Here is a 16,224-nt window from a genome sequence, read left to right as displayed (position 1 = left end):
TTAGTTATTAGTAAATGGACTAGCTAGGATTATTTCATATGCCACAGCCATTCACTCTTCCACAGATTATTAGTTCCCCAAATGCCTGTTTTGAAGGTGTTCTGTACATTATTGGCGTTTAAAACCATAGACAATAACAAACACTGCTAAATGCAGCATTAGGGCTCATGCATATGACCGTATATTTTTTCTGCATCTGATCCGCATTTTTTGCGGGTCGGATGTGGACCAATTCACTTCAATTGGGCTTCAAAAGAAGTGTGTTGCCCGCATCTGTATGTCTGTTCCGTGGCAACCGCAAAAAAAATAGAACATGTCCTATTCTTGTCCGTATTACGGCCCAGTCAATCAGCAAAAAAGGCTACGGCTGTGTGTATTTCTTATTGGGATGTGCAGGAGAATGTCTTGGGAAAGGTTTCAGTATTTAACAGTAAAGGCTGAGTTCACACTTCAGTTATTTCCATCAGTGATTGTGAGCCAAAACCAGTAGTGAAGCCTACTCTGAGAGAAGGTATAAGGGATAGATCTGCACCTGTTCTGTGTTTTGACCTGCACCTGGTTTGGCTCACAATAACTTATGGAAATAACTGGCCAAATAACTAAAGTGTGAACTCAGCCTAACATGTACAAAGTGAATTCAGGGGGCAGGTAGAGCAGGAGGTCTGTGAGGTGCAACTCCAGCCAACAGCAGGAGCACTATGAGTGATGTCAGAGAAGGTGGAGATGTTTTGGCAACTTGTACTGTACAGCTTAGTAAGCTGTGTGTTACTCGGTTATTATTGTCTGACTTAACGACCTATGGTGTACAGAACATTTTAAAACTTGCAGTTTGGGGGAGGGAGACATATAGAAAACATTTATAGCTGGTTGCAGATGGCATTATTAAACCATCAGCACTGATGTCCGTTTAAAATTATTATGAATAATTTATGTTTACATGCAGGTCTGCTCATCTGTTTGCCGGCGCTTTGCTCTGAAAATGGTCCATCAACAGCCTACATTCATTCACACTGGGGATGGACAGGAGAACTAGCTTGTGAGTAGTCTGTCTCCAGGAGTGCCAGCAATCAGATGAGTGGAACTGTATGTAAACATAAATTATTCATATTACATTATTGGATGTGCGCCAATGGTTTAATAGTGCTTATTACTAGCTGCATGCATGTAAGGTTCCCAACACATGTGCAGCTGGTAATATTTAGTCGCCAACCCCTTTATTTAGTGGGAGCCCTTTTCAACCATTTTCAGTAGATCATTAGTGTTGAGCGCGAATATTCGAATTGCGAATTTTTTTCTCGAATATCGCAATTTCGAGATTTCGTGAATATTTAGAATATCATTCTATATATTCGCGAAATCGAATATTCGTTTTTTTTTCTTTTTTTTTTTATTATATTTTTTTCTTTCCCACTTCCCTAAAGTTGTTCTTATCTGTCCTTTGGATTCCTGGCTTCCTGGCTGCTCCAGTCAGTGGCGTTTTCAACTTGCTGCTATATTCCATATTAGCTAAATTACAATCTAATCTATATGTGTATTTTACGAAATTTCGCAATAGTCGCAATTGCGATGCGAGTAATATAACACGAAATATTCGCATGAAGATTTCAACTTAGCACTGCTATACTCCATATTCTAGCCTAATATGGAATATAGCTGTGCTAAGTTAGCACTGCTATATTCCATATTAGGCTAGAATATGGAGTATAGCAGTGCTAAGTTGAAATCTTCATGCGAATATTTCGTGTTATATTAGTCGCATCGCAATTTCGACTTTTTCAAATGTTCTTAATATTGCTCTAACTTCGTCTTTTAGAAATTTCGTAATATTGCTCTAACTTCGTCTCTTAGAATATTACGAATATTCTAAAAGACGAAGTTAGAGCAATATTACGAAATTTCGTAAAATACACATATAGATTGTAATTTAGCTAATATAGTGCTATAATCCCTTTTTTTTCCTGTAATTTTTTTTTGCCTCTTCTGAACTTAAGTTTTGTAAAATATGTACACTATTAAAAATTATTACTATAGCAGTATATTAGCTTAAATACAATCTATGTGTATTTTACGAAATTTCGTAATATTGCTCTAACTTCGTCTTTTAGAATATTACGAATATTCTAAAAGACGAAGTTAGAGCAATATTAAGAACATTTGCAAAAGTCGAAATTGCGATGCGAGTAATATAACACGAAATAGTCGCATGAAGATTTCAACTTAGCACAGCTATATTCCATATTCTAGCCTAATATGGAATATAGCAGTGCTAACTTAGCACAGCTATATTCCATATTAGGCTAGAATATGGAATATAGCAGTGCTAAGTTTAAATCTTCATGCGACTATTTTGTGTTATATTACTCGCATCGCAATTTCGACTTTTGCAAATGTTCTTAATATTGCTCTAACTTCGTCTTTTAGAATATTCGTAATATTCTAAGAGACGAAGTTAGAGCAATATTACGAAATTTCGTAAAATACACATATTAGCCTAGCCATAGTCATTAGCATAGGAACGTTGCCTTATACTATCAAGATAAATTTTCGCAATATGCGAAAAAATAATTTCGCGATAATTGGAATAATTGCGAATATTCGATTTCGACGAATAACACACGAATATTCATGCGAATATTCGCAAAATATCGCGAAATCGAAAATGGCACCTCCCGCTCATCACTATAGATCATAACTGCTATTAACTACAGCTCAGCTCCATTGACTTGACTTCAGCAATTTCCTTGCTTCACAAAATATTTCTCGGCAATTGTTATGAATTGAATAAATACCAAATGCTTTAAAATAATTTTTTCCTTTTCAGGTACTTTTGCCACAGACCCTACTGAGATCATTTTGCTTCTTTTTGAGTTCGAAGTAAGAGCAAAATTAAATGATCCAGGGCTAGAGACTGTATTGGAGTCAGTGTGGAATTTGTCTATCCTGGACACTAAAACATTGGAATCTATTGCATGTAAGAAACTTGGCTGTTCTCGGAACTGTGATGCGCAACTACCTCTCCATAAAATACAACAGGCAGACTGGGCCCTGATTTTGATACAAATATGGGAATCAAATGTATTGGTCAGTCCGCGATTTAAATTTTCGGTCCTTGAAAAGGCAGTCCTTGATAATCAAAGATGAAGTCAGCATCCTATTAAAGTGATATTTCTTGGCTAAACTCAGGCATAATACAATCAGTGTTTTAGCTTAGACAGAAGGCTTTAGCAGAAATGTTTATTAATCTGCTTAACCTCTTAAGCCACCGTCATGGACTGCACTACATTAAGCCACCATGATGTACAGATTTATCATGACAGCAATCTGTCACCATATCTGCAGACATAGTGACAGCTCTGAGGTCCCGGCTGTTACACACAGCCAGGGGTCTCTGCTAACTGGCCCGGGACCATTCTGATTGGTTAGTCTGAACAGACTAGCCAGAGGATTGACCAACCGGCAAAAAGTTCTGATCCCTGGGGATCAGAACCTTGTAAAATGTATATATTATACCCCCACCCCGCAGTCTGCCTGCTTGAACACTATGTCATCCAATTCATACCCATAGTACTCGAGTGTACGAAGTAACTCGTCTTGTAGGATACTCGCATTTAGCTCAGCACTGAGACCACCATCAATCCTGGTGAAGTATCCAATGCCTTTGGATATGAAGAAACCCCATAGCATCAGGCTTCCTCCACCGAAATTAAAAGTTCCTTCAATTTCTCGATCAGTTAGCCCCCTTTTCCCTTGTTTCTTCCACACTCATTTGCACCCATCAGAGCCCAGTCTATTGACTTTCATCTCATTGCTCCAAATCACCTGTTTCCAACCTTCTACTGTCCATTGTATGTTTTTCCAAACTCGAGCTGGCGCTTCTTATGACGATATTGAAGTTGAGGCTTATTCACCTTTTTTCGGACCACCAATCCAGACTTGTGTAATGCGCGTTGCACAGTGCTTGCATGGACGTCTTTGATCTCACTATTAAGAAGTATACAAGCGGCCTCCACTGCTGTGTTTATCGCACCAGAACTGATAGACCTTGTGATGAGCCAACTTGTTGACTTTGGAATAGATGGACAGACTTCATTTCAAATTCTTCCAACTGTCATGGCACTCACATGATGCAGTTTGACAATTTTCTTGCCCAAGATATCGCTAATGATGAGCTGGATGATGCTATTTCTCTTTTCTTAGGAAATCTTCTTCATTGCTGCTCCTGGATTTATACCAGTGACTAGTGTTGATCGAGCACCAAAGTGCTCGGGTTGAACACCTCAGGATGCTCGGGTGCTCTACCGAGCACCCGAGCTCAACGGAAGTCAATGGGAGAACCCGAGCATTAAACCAGTCACCCCCTGAAGAGGGAAGGGTGTCTGGTTCATACGAAAAGGTCAGAAATTGATGGAAACACCACCAAAATGGTTTGGGAACAGCATGGGGAGGATGTCTGGAGGCATCTTGGACTCCCAGGTCGCTGCTAGGAATGATGTTGTCCGAGTAGAACGCCACTTTGACAGACTCACAATAATACGCACAAAACCGAAGATAAAATTGATTTTAGCGAAAAAATTGTTAGGAAATAGGGATGAGCGAACCCGAACTGTATAGTTCGGGTTCGTACCGAATTTTGGGGTGTCCGTGACACGGACCCGAACCCGAACATTTTCGTAAAAGTCCGGGTTCGGGGTTCGGTGTTCGGCGCTTTCTTGGCGCTTTTTGAAAGGCTGCAAAGCAGCCAATCAACAAGCGTCATACTACTTGCCCCAAGAGGCCTTCACAGCCTTGCCTACTATTGGCATGGCTGTGATTGGCCAGTGCAGCATGTGACCCAGCCTCTATATAAGCTTGGGTCACGTTGCGCTGCACGTCACTCTGCTGATTCAAGCATAGGGAGAGGTTGCAGCTGCGACGTTAGGGCGAGATTAGGCAGATTAACTCCTCCAAAAGACTTCATTCTGTGATCGATCTGCAGCTGTGGATCATTGAAGTGCTAATATTGACTTGCTCACTTTTTTGAGGCTGCCCAGAGCGTTTTTAGATCACTTTTTTTCTGGGGTGATCGGCGGCCATTTTGTGACTTGTGGTGCGCCAGCGCAAGCTATCACCAAGTGTATTTAACCATCAATAGTGTGGTTATTTTGTGCTATATCCTACATCAGCTGCAGGCTGAGCCTGTGTCACCGAAGTGCATTTAACCATCAACAGTCTGGTTATTTTTTGGCCATATACTACATCCGCTGCAGGCTGAGCCTGTGTCACCGAAGTGCATTTAACCATCAACAGTCTGGTTATTTTTTGGCCATATACTACATCTGGTGCAGGCTGAGCCTGTGTCACCCAAGTGCATTTAACCATCAACAGTGTGGTTATTTTTTGGCCATATACTACATCAGGGGCAAGTTGAGCCTGTCACCCAGCGCCTAAAAAATAGACCTGACATTTCTATTCAACCAAATCTGTACTGTTTTAGCTGGTCAAGTTATTTGTAGTGACCGTAAAAGCACACTTTTTGTTCTGGGTTGAAAAACTATTTCCAAATTTGCCATTCTCAAAATAACTAGTTTCTGGTATATGAGGCCTACTTGAAATCTATCCCAAAAAGGATATCTTACATTGAAGGTGCTGATAGTGTCATTCAGAAAAACCTAAGACACACGCTACCGTGCAGATAGAGGTCTGATTCTGTGATTAAACCTATACCTGTCACACAGCGCAAAAAAAACCAGGCCTCACATTTCTATTCAACCAAATCTGTACTGTTTTAGCTGGTCAAGTTATTTGTAGTGACCATAAAAGCACATTTTTTTTTCTGGGTTGAAAAACTATTCCCAAATTTGCCATTCTCAAAATAACTAGTTTCTGGTATTTGAGGCCTACTTGAAATCTATCCCAAAAAGGATATCTTACATTGAAGGTGCTGATGGTGTCATTCAGAAAAACCTAAGACACACGCTACCGTGCAGATTGAAGTCTGATTCTGTGATTAAACCTATACCTGTCACACAGCGCAAAAAAAAACAGGCCTCACATTTCTATTCAACCAAATCTGTACTGTTTTAGCTGGTCAAGTTATTTGTAGTGACCGTAAAAGCACATTTTTTTTTTCTGGGTTGAAAAACTATTCCCAAATTTGCCATTCTTAAAATAACTAGTTTCTGGTATTTGAGGCCTACTTGAAATCTATCCCAAAAAGGATATCTTACATTGAAGGTGCTGATAGTGTCATTCAGAAAAACCTAAGACACACGCTACCGTGTAGATAGAAGTCTGATTCTGTGATTAAACCTATACCTGTCACACAGCGCAAAAAAAAACAGGCCTCACATTTCTATTCAACCAAATCTGTACTGTTTTAGCTGGTCAAGTTATTTGTAGTGACCGTAAAAGCACATTTTTTGTTCTGGGTTGAAAAACTATTCCCAAATTTGCCATTCTCAAAATAACTAGTTTCTGCTATATGAGGCCTACTTGAAATCTATCCCAAAAAGGATATCTTACATTGAAGGTGCTGATAGTGTCATTCAGAAAAACCTAAGACACACGCTACCGTGCAAATAGAAGTCTAATTCTGTGATTAAACCTATACCTGTCACACAGCGCAAAAAAAAAACAGGCCTCACATTTCTATTCAACCAAATCTGTACTGTTTTAGCTGGTCAAGTTATTTGTAGTGACCGTAAAAGCACACTTTTTGTTCTGGGTTGAAAAACTATTCCCAAATTTGCCATTCTCAAAATTGTGGTGAAAGGGAACAATGAGGAAAACATCTAATAAGGGACGCGGACGTGGACATGGTCGTGGTGGTGTTAGTGGACCCTCTGGTGCTGGGAGAGGACGTGGCCGTTCTGCCACAGCCACACGTCCTAGTGAACCAACTACCTCAGGTCCCAGTAGCCAGCAGAATTTACAGCGATATTTGGTGGGGCCCAATGCCGTTCTAAGGATGGTAAGGCCTGAGCAGGTACAGGCATTAGTCAATTGGGTGGCTAACAGTGGATCCAGCACGTTCACATTATCTCCCACCCAGTCTTCTGCAGAAAGCGCACAGATGGCGCATGAAAACCAAGCCCATCGGTCTGTCACATCACCCCCATGCATATCAGGGAAACTGTCTGAGCCTCAAGTTATGCAGCAGTCTCTTATGCTGTTTGAAGACTCTGCTGCCAGGGTTTCCCAAGGGCATCCACCTAGCCCTTCCCCAGGGGTGGAAGAGATAGAATGCACTAACGCACAACCACTTATTTTTCCTGATGATGAGGACATGGGAATACCACCTCAGCACGTCTCTGATGATGACGAAACACAGGTGCCAACTGCTGCCTCTTTCTGCAGTGTGCAGACTGAACAGGAGGTCAGGGATCAAGACTGGGTGGAAGACGATGCAGGGGACGATGAGGTCCTAGACCCCACATGGAATGAAGGTCGTGCCACTGACTTTCACAGTTCGGAGGAAGAGGCAGTGGTGAGACCGAGCCAACAGCGTAGCAAAAGAGGGAGCAGTGGGCAAAATCAGAACACCCGCCGCCAAGAGACTCTGCCTGCTACTGACCGCCGCCATCTGGGACCGAGCACACCAAAGGCAGCTTCAAGGAGTTCCCTGGCATGGCACTTCTTCAAACAATGTGCTGACGACAAGACCCGAGTGGTTTGCACGCTGTGCCATCAGAGCCTGAAGCGAGGCATTAACGTTCTGAACCTTAGCACAACCTGCATGACCAGGCACCTGCATGCAAAGCATGAACTGCAGTGGAGTAAACACCTTAAAAACAAGGAAGTCACTCAGGCTCCCCCTGCTACCTCTTCTGCTGCTGCCGCCTCGGCCTCTTCTGCTGCTGCCGCCGCCTCGGCCTCTTCTGCTGCTGCTGCCGCCGCCTCGGCCTCTTCCTCTGCCTCTGGAGGAACGTTGGCACCTGCCGCCCAGCAAACATGGGATGTACCACCAACACCACCACCTGCGTCACCAAGCATCTCAACCATGTCACACGGCAGCGTTCAGCTCTCCATCTCACAAACATTTGAGAGAAAGCGTAAATTCCCACCTAGCCACCCTCGATCCCTGGCCCTGAATGCCAGCATTTCTAAACTACTGGCCTATGAAATGCTGTCATTTAGGCTGGTGGACACACACAGCTTCAAACAGCTCATGTCACTTGCTGTCCCACAGTATGTTGTTCCCAGCCGCCACTACTTCTCCAAGAGAGCCGTGCCTTCCCTGCACAACCAAGTGTCCGATAAAATCAAGTGTGCACTGCGCAACGCCATCTGTGGCAAGGTCCACCTAACCACAGATACGTGGACCAGTAAGCACGGCCAGGGACGCTATATCTCCCTAACTGCACACTGGGTAAATGTAGTGGCGGCTGTGCCCGAGGCGGAGAGCTGTTTGGCGCACGTCCTTCCGCCGCCAAGGATCGCAGGGCAACATTCTTTGCCTCCTGTCTCCTCCTCCTCCTACTCAGCTTCCTCCTCCTCTTCTTCCACCTGCTCATCCAGTCAGCCACACACCTTCACCACCAACTTCAGCACAGCCCGGGGTAAACGTCAGCAGGCCATTCTGAAACTCATATGTTTGGGGGACAGGCCCCACACCGCACAGGAGTTGTGGCGGGGTATAGAACAACAGACCGACGAGTGGTTGCTGCCGGTGAGCCTCAAGCCCGGCCTGGTGGTGTGCGATAATGGGCGAAATCTCGTTGCAGCTCTGGGACTAGCCAGTTTGATGCACATCCCTTGCCTGGCCCATGTGCTGAATTTGGTGGTGCAGAAGTTCATTCGCAACTACCCCGACATGTCAGAGCTGCTGCATAAAGTGCGGGCCGTCTGTTCGCGTTTCCGGTGTTCACACCCTGCCGCTGCTCGCCTGTCTGCGCTACAGCGTAACTTCGGCCTTCCCGCTCACCGCCTCATATGCGACGTACCCACCAGGTGGAACTCCACCTTGCATATGCTGGACAGACTGTGCGAGCAGCAGCAGGCCATAGTGGAGTTTCAGCTGCAGCACGCACGGGTCAGTCGCACTGCGGATCAGACACACTTCACCACCAATGACTGGGCCTCCATGCGAGACCTGTGTGCCCTGTTGCGTTGTTTCGAGTACTCCACCAACATGGCCAGTGGCGATGACGCCGTTATCAGCGTTACAATACCACTTCTATGTCTCCTTGAGAAAACACTTAGGGCGATGATGGAAGAGGAGGTGGCCCAGGAGGAAGAGGAGGAAGAGGGGTCATTTTTAGCACTTTCAGGCCAGTCTCTTCGAAGTGACTCAGAGGGAGGTTTTTTGCAACACCAGAGGCCAGGTACAAATGTGGCCAGACAGGGCCCACTACTGGAGGACGAGGAGGACGAGGATGAGGAGGAGGTGGAGGAGGATGAGGATGAAGCATGTTCACAGCGGTGTGGCACACAAAGCAGCTCGGGCCCATCACTGGTGCGTGGCTGGGGGGAAACTCAGGACGATGACGATACGCCTCCCACAGAGGACAGCTTGTCCTTACCTCTGGGCAGCCTGGCACACATGAGCGACTACATGCTGCAGTGCCTGCGCAACGACAGCAGAGTTGCCCACATTTTAACGTGTGCGGACTACTGGGTTGCCACCCTGCTGGATCCCCGGTACAAAGACACACCTTACTTCCTACACTGGAGCGTGATAGGAAGATGCGCGAGTACAAGCGCACGTTGGTAGACGCGCTACTGAGAGCATTCCCAAATGTCACAGGGGAACCAGTGGAAGCCCAAGGCGAAGGCAGAGGAAGAGCAAGAGGTCGCCAACGCAGCTGTGTCACGGCCAGCTCCTCTGAGGGCAGGGTTAGCATGGCAGAGATGTGGAAAAGTTTTGTCAACACGCCACAGCTAACTGCACCACCACCTGATACGGAACGTGTTAGCAGGAGGCAACATTTCACTAACATGGTGGAACAGTACCTGTGCACACCGCTCCACGTACTGACTAATGGTTCGGCCCCATTCAACTTCTGGGTCTCCAAATTGTCCGCGTGGCCAGAGCTAGCCTTTTATGCCTTGGAGGTGCTGGCCTGCCCGGCGGCCAGCGTTTTGTCTGAACGTGTATTCAGCACGGCAGGGGGCGTCATTACAGACAGATGCAGCTGCCTGTCTACAGCCAATGTGGACAAGCTGACGTTCATAAAAATGAACCAGGCATGGATCCCACAGGACCTGTCCATCCCTTGTGCAGATTAGATATTAACTACCTCCCCTTAACAATATATTATTCTACTCCAGGGCACTTCCTCATTCAATACTATTTTTAATTTCATTTTACCATTATATTGCGGGGCAACCCAAAGTTGAATGAACCTCTCCTCTGTCTGGGTGCCGGGGCCTAAATGTGTTACAGTGGCCTGTTCCAGTGGTGGGTGACGTGAAGCCTGATTCTCTGCTATGACATGAAGACAGATTCTGCGCTGACATAAGGCCAGATTCTCTGTTACGGGACCTCTCTCCTCTGCCTGGGTGCCTGGGCCTAAATATGTGACAGTGGCCTGTTCCAGTGGTGGGTGACGTGAAGCCTGATTCTCTGCTATGACATGAAGACAGATTCTGCGCTGACATAAGGCCAGATTCTCTGTTACGGGACCTCTCTCCTCTGCCTGGGTGCCTGGGCCTAAATGTGTGACAGTGGCCTGTTCCAGTGGTGGGTGACGTGAAGCCTGATTCTCTGCTATGACATGAAGACAGATTCTGCGCTGACATAAGGCCAGATTCTCTGTTACGGGACCTCTCTCCTCTGCCTGGGTGCCTGGGCCTAAATATGTGACAGTGGCCTGTTCCAGTGGTGGGTGACGTGAAGCCTGATTCTCTGCTATGACATGAAGACAGATTCTGCGCTGACATAAGGCCAGATTCTCTGTTACGGGACCTCTCTCCTCTGCCTGGGTGCCTGGGCCTAAATGTGTGACAGTGGCCTGTTCCAGTGGTGGGTGACGTGAAGCCTGATTCTCTGCTATGATATGAAGACAGATTCTGCGCTGACATAAGGCCAGATTCTCTGTTACGGGACCTCTCTCCTCTGCCTGGGTGCCTGGGCCTAAATGTGTGACAGTGGCCTGTTCCAGTGGTGGGTGACGTGAAGCCTGATTCTCTGCTATGACATGAAGACAGATTCTGCGATGACATAAGGCCAGATTCTCTGTTACGGGACCTCTCTCCTCTGCCTTGGTGCCTGGGCCTAAATGTGTGACAGTGGCCTGTTCCAGTGGTGGGTGACGTGAAGCCTGATTCTCTGCTATGACATGAAGACAGATTCTGCGATGACATAAGGCCAGATTCTCTGTTACGGGACATCTCTCCTCTGCCTGGGTGCCTGGGCCTAAATGTGTGACAGTGGCCTGTTCCAGTGGTGGGTGACGTGAAGCCTGATTCTCTGCTATGACATGAAGACAGATTCTGTGCTGACATAAGGCCAGATTCTCTGTTACGGGACCTCTCTCCTCTGCCTGGGTGCCTGGGCCTAAATGTGTGACAGTGGCCTGTTCTAGTGGTGGGTGACGTGAAGCCTGATTCTCTGCTATGACATGAAGACAGATTCTGCGCTGACATAAGGCCAGATTCTCTGTTACGGGACCTCTCTCCTCTGCCTGGGTGCCTGGGCCTAAATGTGTGACAGTGGCCTGTTCCAGTGGTGGGTGATGTGAAGCCTGATTCTCTGCTATGACATGAAGACAGATTCTGTGCTGACATAAGGCCAGATTCTCTGTTACGGGACCTCTCTCCTCTGCCTGGGCCTAAATGTGTGACAGTGGCCTGTTCCAGTGGTGGGTGACGTGAAGCCTGATTCTCTGCTATGACATGAAGACAGATTCTGCGCTGACATAAGGCCAGATTCTCTGTTACGGGACCGCTCTCCTCTGTCTGGGTGCCTGGGCCTAAATATGTGACAGTGGCCTCTTCCAGTGGTGGGTGACATGAAGCCAGATTCTCTGCTATGGCATGAAGAGACTGATTCTCTGCTGACATGAAGCCAGATTCTTTGCTATGGCATGAAGAGACTGATTCTCTGCTGACGTGAAGCCAGATTCTCTGCTATGGGACCTCTGTCCAATTGATATTGGGTCATTTTTATTTTTTTTATTTTTATTTTAATTCATTTCCCTATCCACATTTGTTTGCAGGGGATTTACCTACATGTTGCTGCCTTTTGCAGCCCTCTAGCTCTTTCCTGGGCTGTTTTACAGCCTTTTTAGTGCCCAAAAGTTCGGGTCCCCATTGACTTCAATGGGGTTCGGGTTCGGGACGAAGTTCGGTTCGGGTTCGGATCCCGAACCCGAACATTTCCGGGAAGTTCGGCCGAACTTCTCAAACCCGAACATCCAGGTGTTCGCTCAACTCTATTAGGAAACATTATTTTCTGTATACTTACTTGAATAAAAAAGTGCAAGTGCTGCAAAAAATTACAAGCAAGAGGCACTCTGATACAAACTTTATATCACATAAAGGAGGGCCTCATTCACATTGTGGTACAATTGTTCAGGTAGTGGGTCTCCTACACTCATTAAGCCTATGCACTAAGTGAAAGGGCTGCAAAAAATTACAAGGAACAGGCACTACAATACACCCTTTGTTACACATAAAGGAGAGCATCATACACACCCTTTAAAAATTATGATTGATGGCCTGCTGGTGACCATCAAAAACATTTGGAGCAAGGGCCTGCTGTTCTGACCATCTAAAACATTAGGGGCGAGGGTCTGCTTCTGAGCTGACCCTCTAAAACATTAGGGGTTAGGGTCTGCTGCTCAGCTGACCATCTAAAAAATTATGGTTGAGGGCCTGCTGGTGAGCTCACCCTGTAAAACATTATATGCCAGGGCCTGCAGGTAAGCTGACCATCTAAAACATTATATGCGAGGGCCCGCAGGTGAGCTGACACTGTAAAACATATGTGAGAGTCTGCAGGTGAGCTGACCCTGTAAAATATTGAAGCTGAGGGCCTGCTGGTGAGCTGACCCTGTAAAACATTTTATGCGAGGGCCTGTAGGTAAGCTGACCCTGTAAAACATTATATGCAAGGGCCTACAGGTGAGCTGAACCTGTAAAAGATTGTAGGTGAGGGCCTGCAGGTCGGCTGACCCTGTAAAACATTATATGCGAAGGCCTGCAGGTGAGCTAACCCTGTAAAAGATTCTAGGTGAGGGCCTACAAGTGAGCTGACCCTGTAAAACATTATATGCGAGGGCCTGCAGGTGAGCTGACCCTGTAAAACATTATATGCGAGGGTCTACAAGTAAGCTGACCCTGTAAAAGATTGTAGGTGAGGGCCTGCTGATGAGCTGACCCTCTAAAACATTAGGGGCGAGGGTCTTCTGCTCAGCTGCCCATCAAAAAAATTATGGTTAAGGGCCTGCTGGTGAGCTAACCCTCTAAAAGGTTGTAGGTGAGGGCCTGCAGGTAAGCTTACCCTGTAAAGCATTATATGCGAGGGCCTGCAGGTGAGCTGACCCTGTAAACATTATATGCGAGAGACTGCAGGTGAGCTGACCCTGTAAAACATTATATGCGAGGGACTGCAGGTGAGCTGACCCTGTAAAACATATGCGAGGGCCTGCAAGTGAGCTGACCCTGTAAAACATTATAGGTGAGGGTATATATGTGAGGGTATTATATGCGACTAATAGGCATGTTGATATGATGAAAGAGGAGGAGGAGGAGGAGAAAAGGAAGATGCAACCATATACCCTTTTTTGTGGTGGAAGGGGTTCATGGGAATACAGTGTATTCAGTACATTATAAACAACACATTTAAAGTGCCTTTATGTTCATCATCAGCTTTCCTCTGGTGGAGTCGAGACGTCATGGTCAATCCAGGCCTTGTTCATTTTTATAAGAGTCAACCTGTCAGCATTTTCAGTTGACAGGCGGATACACTTATCTGTTATAATGCCACCAGCAGCAGTAAATACTCGCTCAGACAAAACGCTGGCGGCAGGGCAGGCCAGCACCTCCAAGACATAGAGCGCCAGTTTGTGCCACGTGTCCAGCTTGGACACCCAGTAGTTGTAAGGCACTGAGGTATCATTGAGGACGCTGACACAGTCTGCTATGTACTCCTTCACCATCTTGCAAAATTTTTCTCTTCTTAAGACAGTAGGCCACGCATCAGGGTGAGGGTGCTGGCAGGGTGTCATGAAACTGTCCCAGGCTTTGGAGAGTGTTGCCCTGCCTCTGTGGGAACTGCTGTGTGTTCCCCTTGTCTCCCCTCCTCGGTTGCCCAAGGAACTACGGACTCTGCCGCCAGCGTTGTCAGATGGACATTTTTGGAGCAATTTTTTTAACAGGGACCTTCTGGTACTGCACCATTTTGCTCATCCTCTCCACCAGAGGATTGAGAGATGAGAAGTTCTCTTTGTAGCGGGGGTCGAGAAGGGTGAACAATCAGTAATCTGTGTTGTCTAAAACGCGTATAACGCGCGGGTCGCAGGAAAGGCAGCCTAACATGAAGTCAGCCATGTGTGCCAGAGTACCAACAGGCAAGACTTTGCTGTCATCATCAGGAGGATGACTCTCAATCTCCTCATCCTCTTCCTCCCACGCAGAACATATGGAATTAAACTTCCATGGATACTAACCTATGTAGCGGAGGCAACCATCTCCTGCTCCTCCTCCTCCTCCTCTTCTTCATCATCCAATTCACGCTGAGAAGACGAACTGAGGGTGGTCTGGCTATCACCCTGTGTAATGTCTTCCCCCATTTCCACCTCTTCCACGTGCAAAGCATAGTCCTTAATTGTGAGCGGCGAGGGTTTGAGAAGACACAGAAGTGCGATGGTTATGCTGATAATAACGTTATCGCCGCTCACCATCTGTGTTGATTCCTCAAAGTTTCTTAAAATGCCCACTCCTTGCTTGTGAATAGCGGAAGCTGACTTGGAAAGGCAACGACCATGTTGCAGCTGGTATTCCACTACTGCTCTCTGCTGCTCACAAAGCCTAGCCAACATGTGGAACGTCGAATTCCAGCGCGTGCTCACGTCGCACAACAGCCTGTGAGCTGGCAATTTCCAGCGCTGCTGCGGCGTTGACAGACCGGCTGAAGCTGTCGATGACTTGCGGAGATGTGCACACAAACGGTGCACCTTCACCAGTAGCTCAGGAAAATTGGGGTAGATTTTGAGAAACCACTAAACCACTAAGTTTAAGACGTGGGCTAGGCATAGGAAGTGTGTAAGCTTGCCGAGCTCCAAAGCCGCCACCAAGTTACGGCCATTATCAGACACAACCATGCCTGGTTCTAGGTTGAGTGGAGAGAGCCACAGCTCAGTCTGGTCTCTTATCCCCTGCCACAGCTCTGCGAAAGTGTGCGGTTTGTTCCCTAAGCATATCAGCTTCAGCACGGCCTGTTGCTTCCCCACTGCAGTGCTACACTGCTTCCAGCTATTAACTAATGGCTGACTGGTGCTGCACACGGATAATTCGGAGGTGGAAGTGGAGGAGGAAGCGGAGGAGGAGAAATGGGAGTTGGATCCACTAATGTACCGTAGGTCCTGGCGGAAACCCTGATTGATTTAGGGCCCGCAATCCTTGGCGTCGGTAGCACCTGTGCCATCCCAGGGTACGACTTGCTCCCGGCCACCACAATGTTCACCCAGTGTTCCGTGAGGGAACTGTAGAATCCCTGACTGAATGCACTTGTCCATGTGTCCGTAAATAAGTGGACCTTCCTGGTAACTGCGTTGGTCAGAGCACATGTGATGTTACGGGATACATGTTGGTGTAAGGCAGGCACGGCACACCTTGAAAAATAGTGGCGGCTGGGGACTGCATAATGCGTGACGGCTGCCGACATTAGGTTGCGGAAGGCCTCAGTGTCCACACGCCTAAATGGCAACATACCCATGGCCAGTAATTTGGAAAGCTACACATTTAGTGCTATGGCCTGTGGGTGGGTGTCTGGGTATTTGCGCTTGCGTTCAAAGGCCTGGGGTAAGGATATTCGGACGCTGCGCTGGGACACGGAAATGGATGTGGTCGCTGATGGTGCTTGTAAAGGTCCAAGTGCAGGGAGGGAGGCATCCGGGCCTACGCCTTTGACAGGGGATTGGCCAGCACGCAACACAGGGGAAGAGAAGGCAGTGGTGTGACCCGCAGACACAGATTGTGGACCCAGGTGTTCATCCCACTTATTACGGTGCTTGGATGCCATGTGGCGGATCATGCAGGTGGTGGTGAGGTTGCTAGTGTTCACGCCCCAGCTCATTTTGG

The 16,224-nt window shown here is 46.9% G+C and overlaps 1 protein-coding gene across 1 annotated transcript in view; it reads left to right on the top strand.

Annotated features, from left to right (window-relative positions):
• Positions 1–16,224, top strand: part of TEX11 (testis expressed 11) — a 1,801,876-nt gene that overhangs the window by 1,645,205 nt on the left and 140,447 nt on the right. Inside the window, exon 21 of the mRNA XM_040406306.1 lies at positions 2,837–2,971. Within this exon, the coding sequence (XP_040262240.1) occupies positions 2,837–2,971 (135 nt within the window). The remainder of the gene's footprint in view (positions 1–2,836; positions 2,972–16,224) is intronic.

Source organism: Bufo bufo, chromosome 8 (assembly GCF_905171765.1).
Source record: "Bufo bufo chromosome 8, aBufBuf1.1, whole genome shotgun sequence".
In the NCBI taxonomy this organism is placed as follows: domain Eukaryota; kingdom Metazoa; phylum Chordata; class Amphibia; order Anura; family Bufonidae; genus Bufo; species Bufo bufo.
This window is presented reverse-complemented; position numbering and strand designations above follow the sequence as displayed.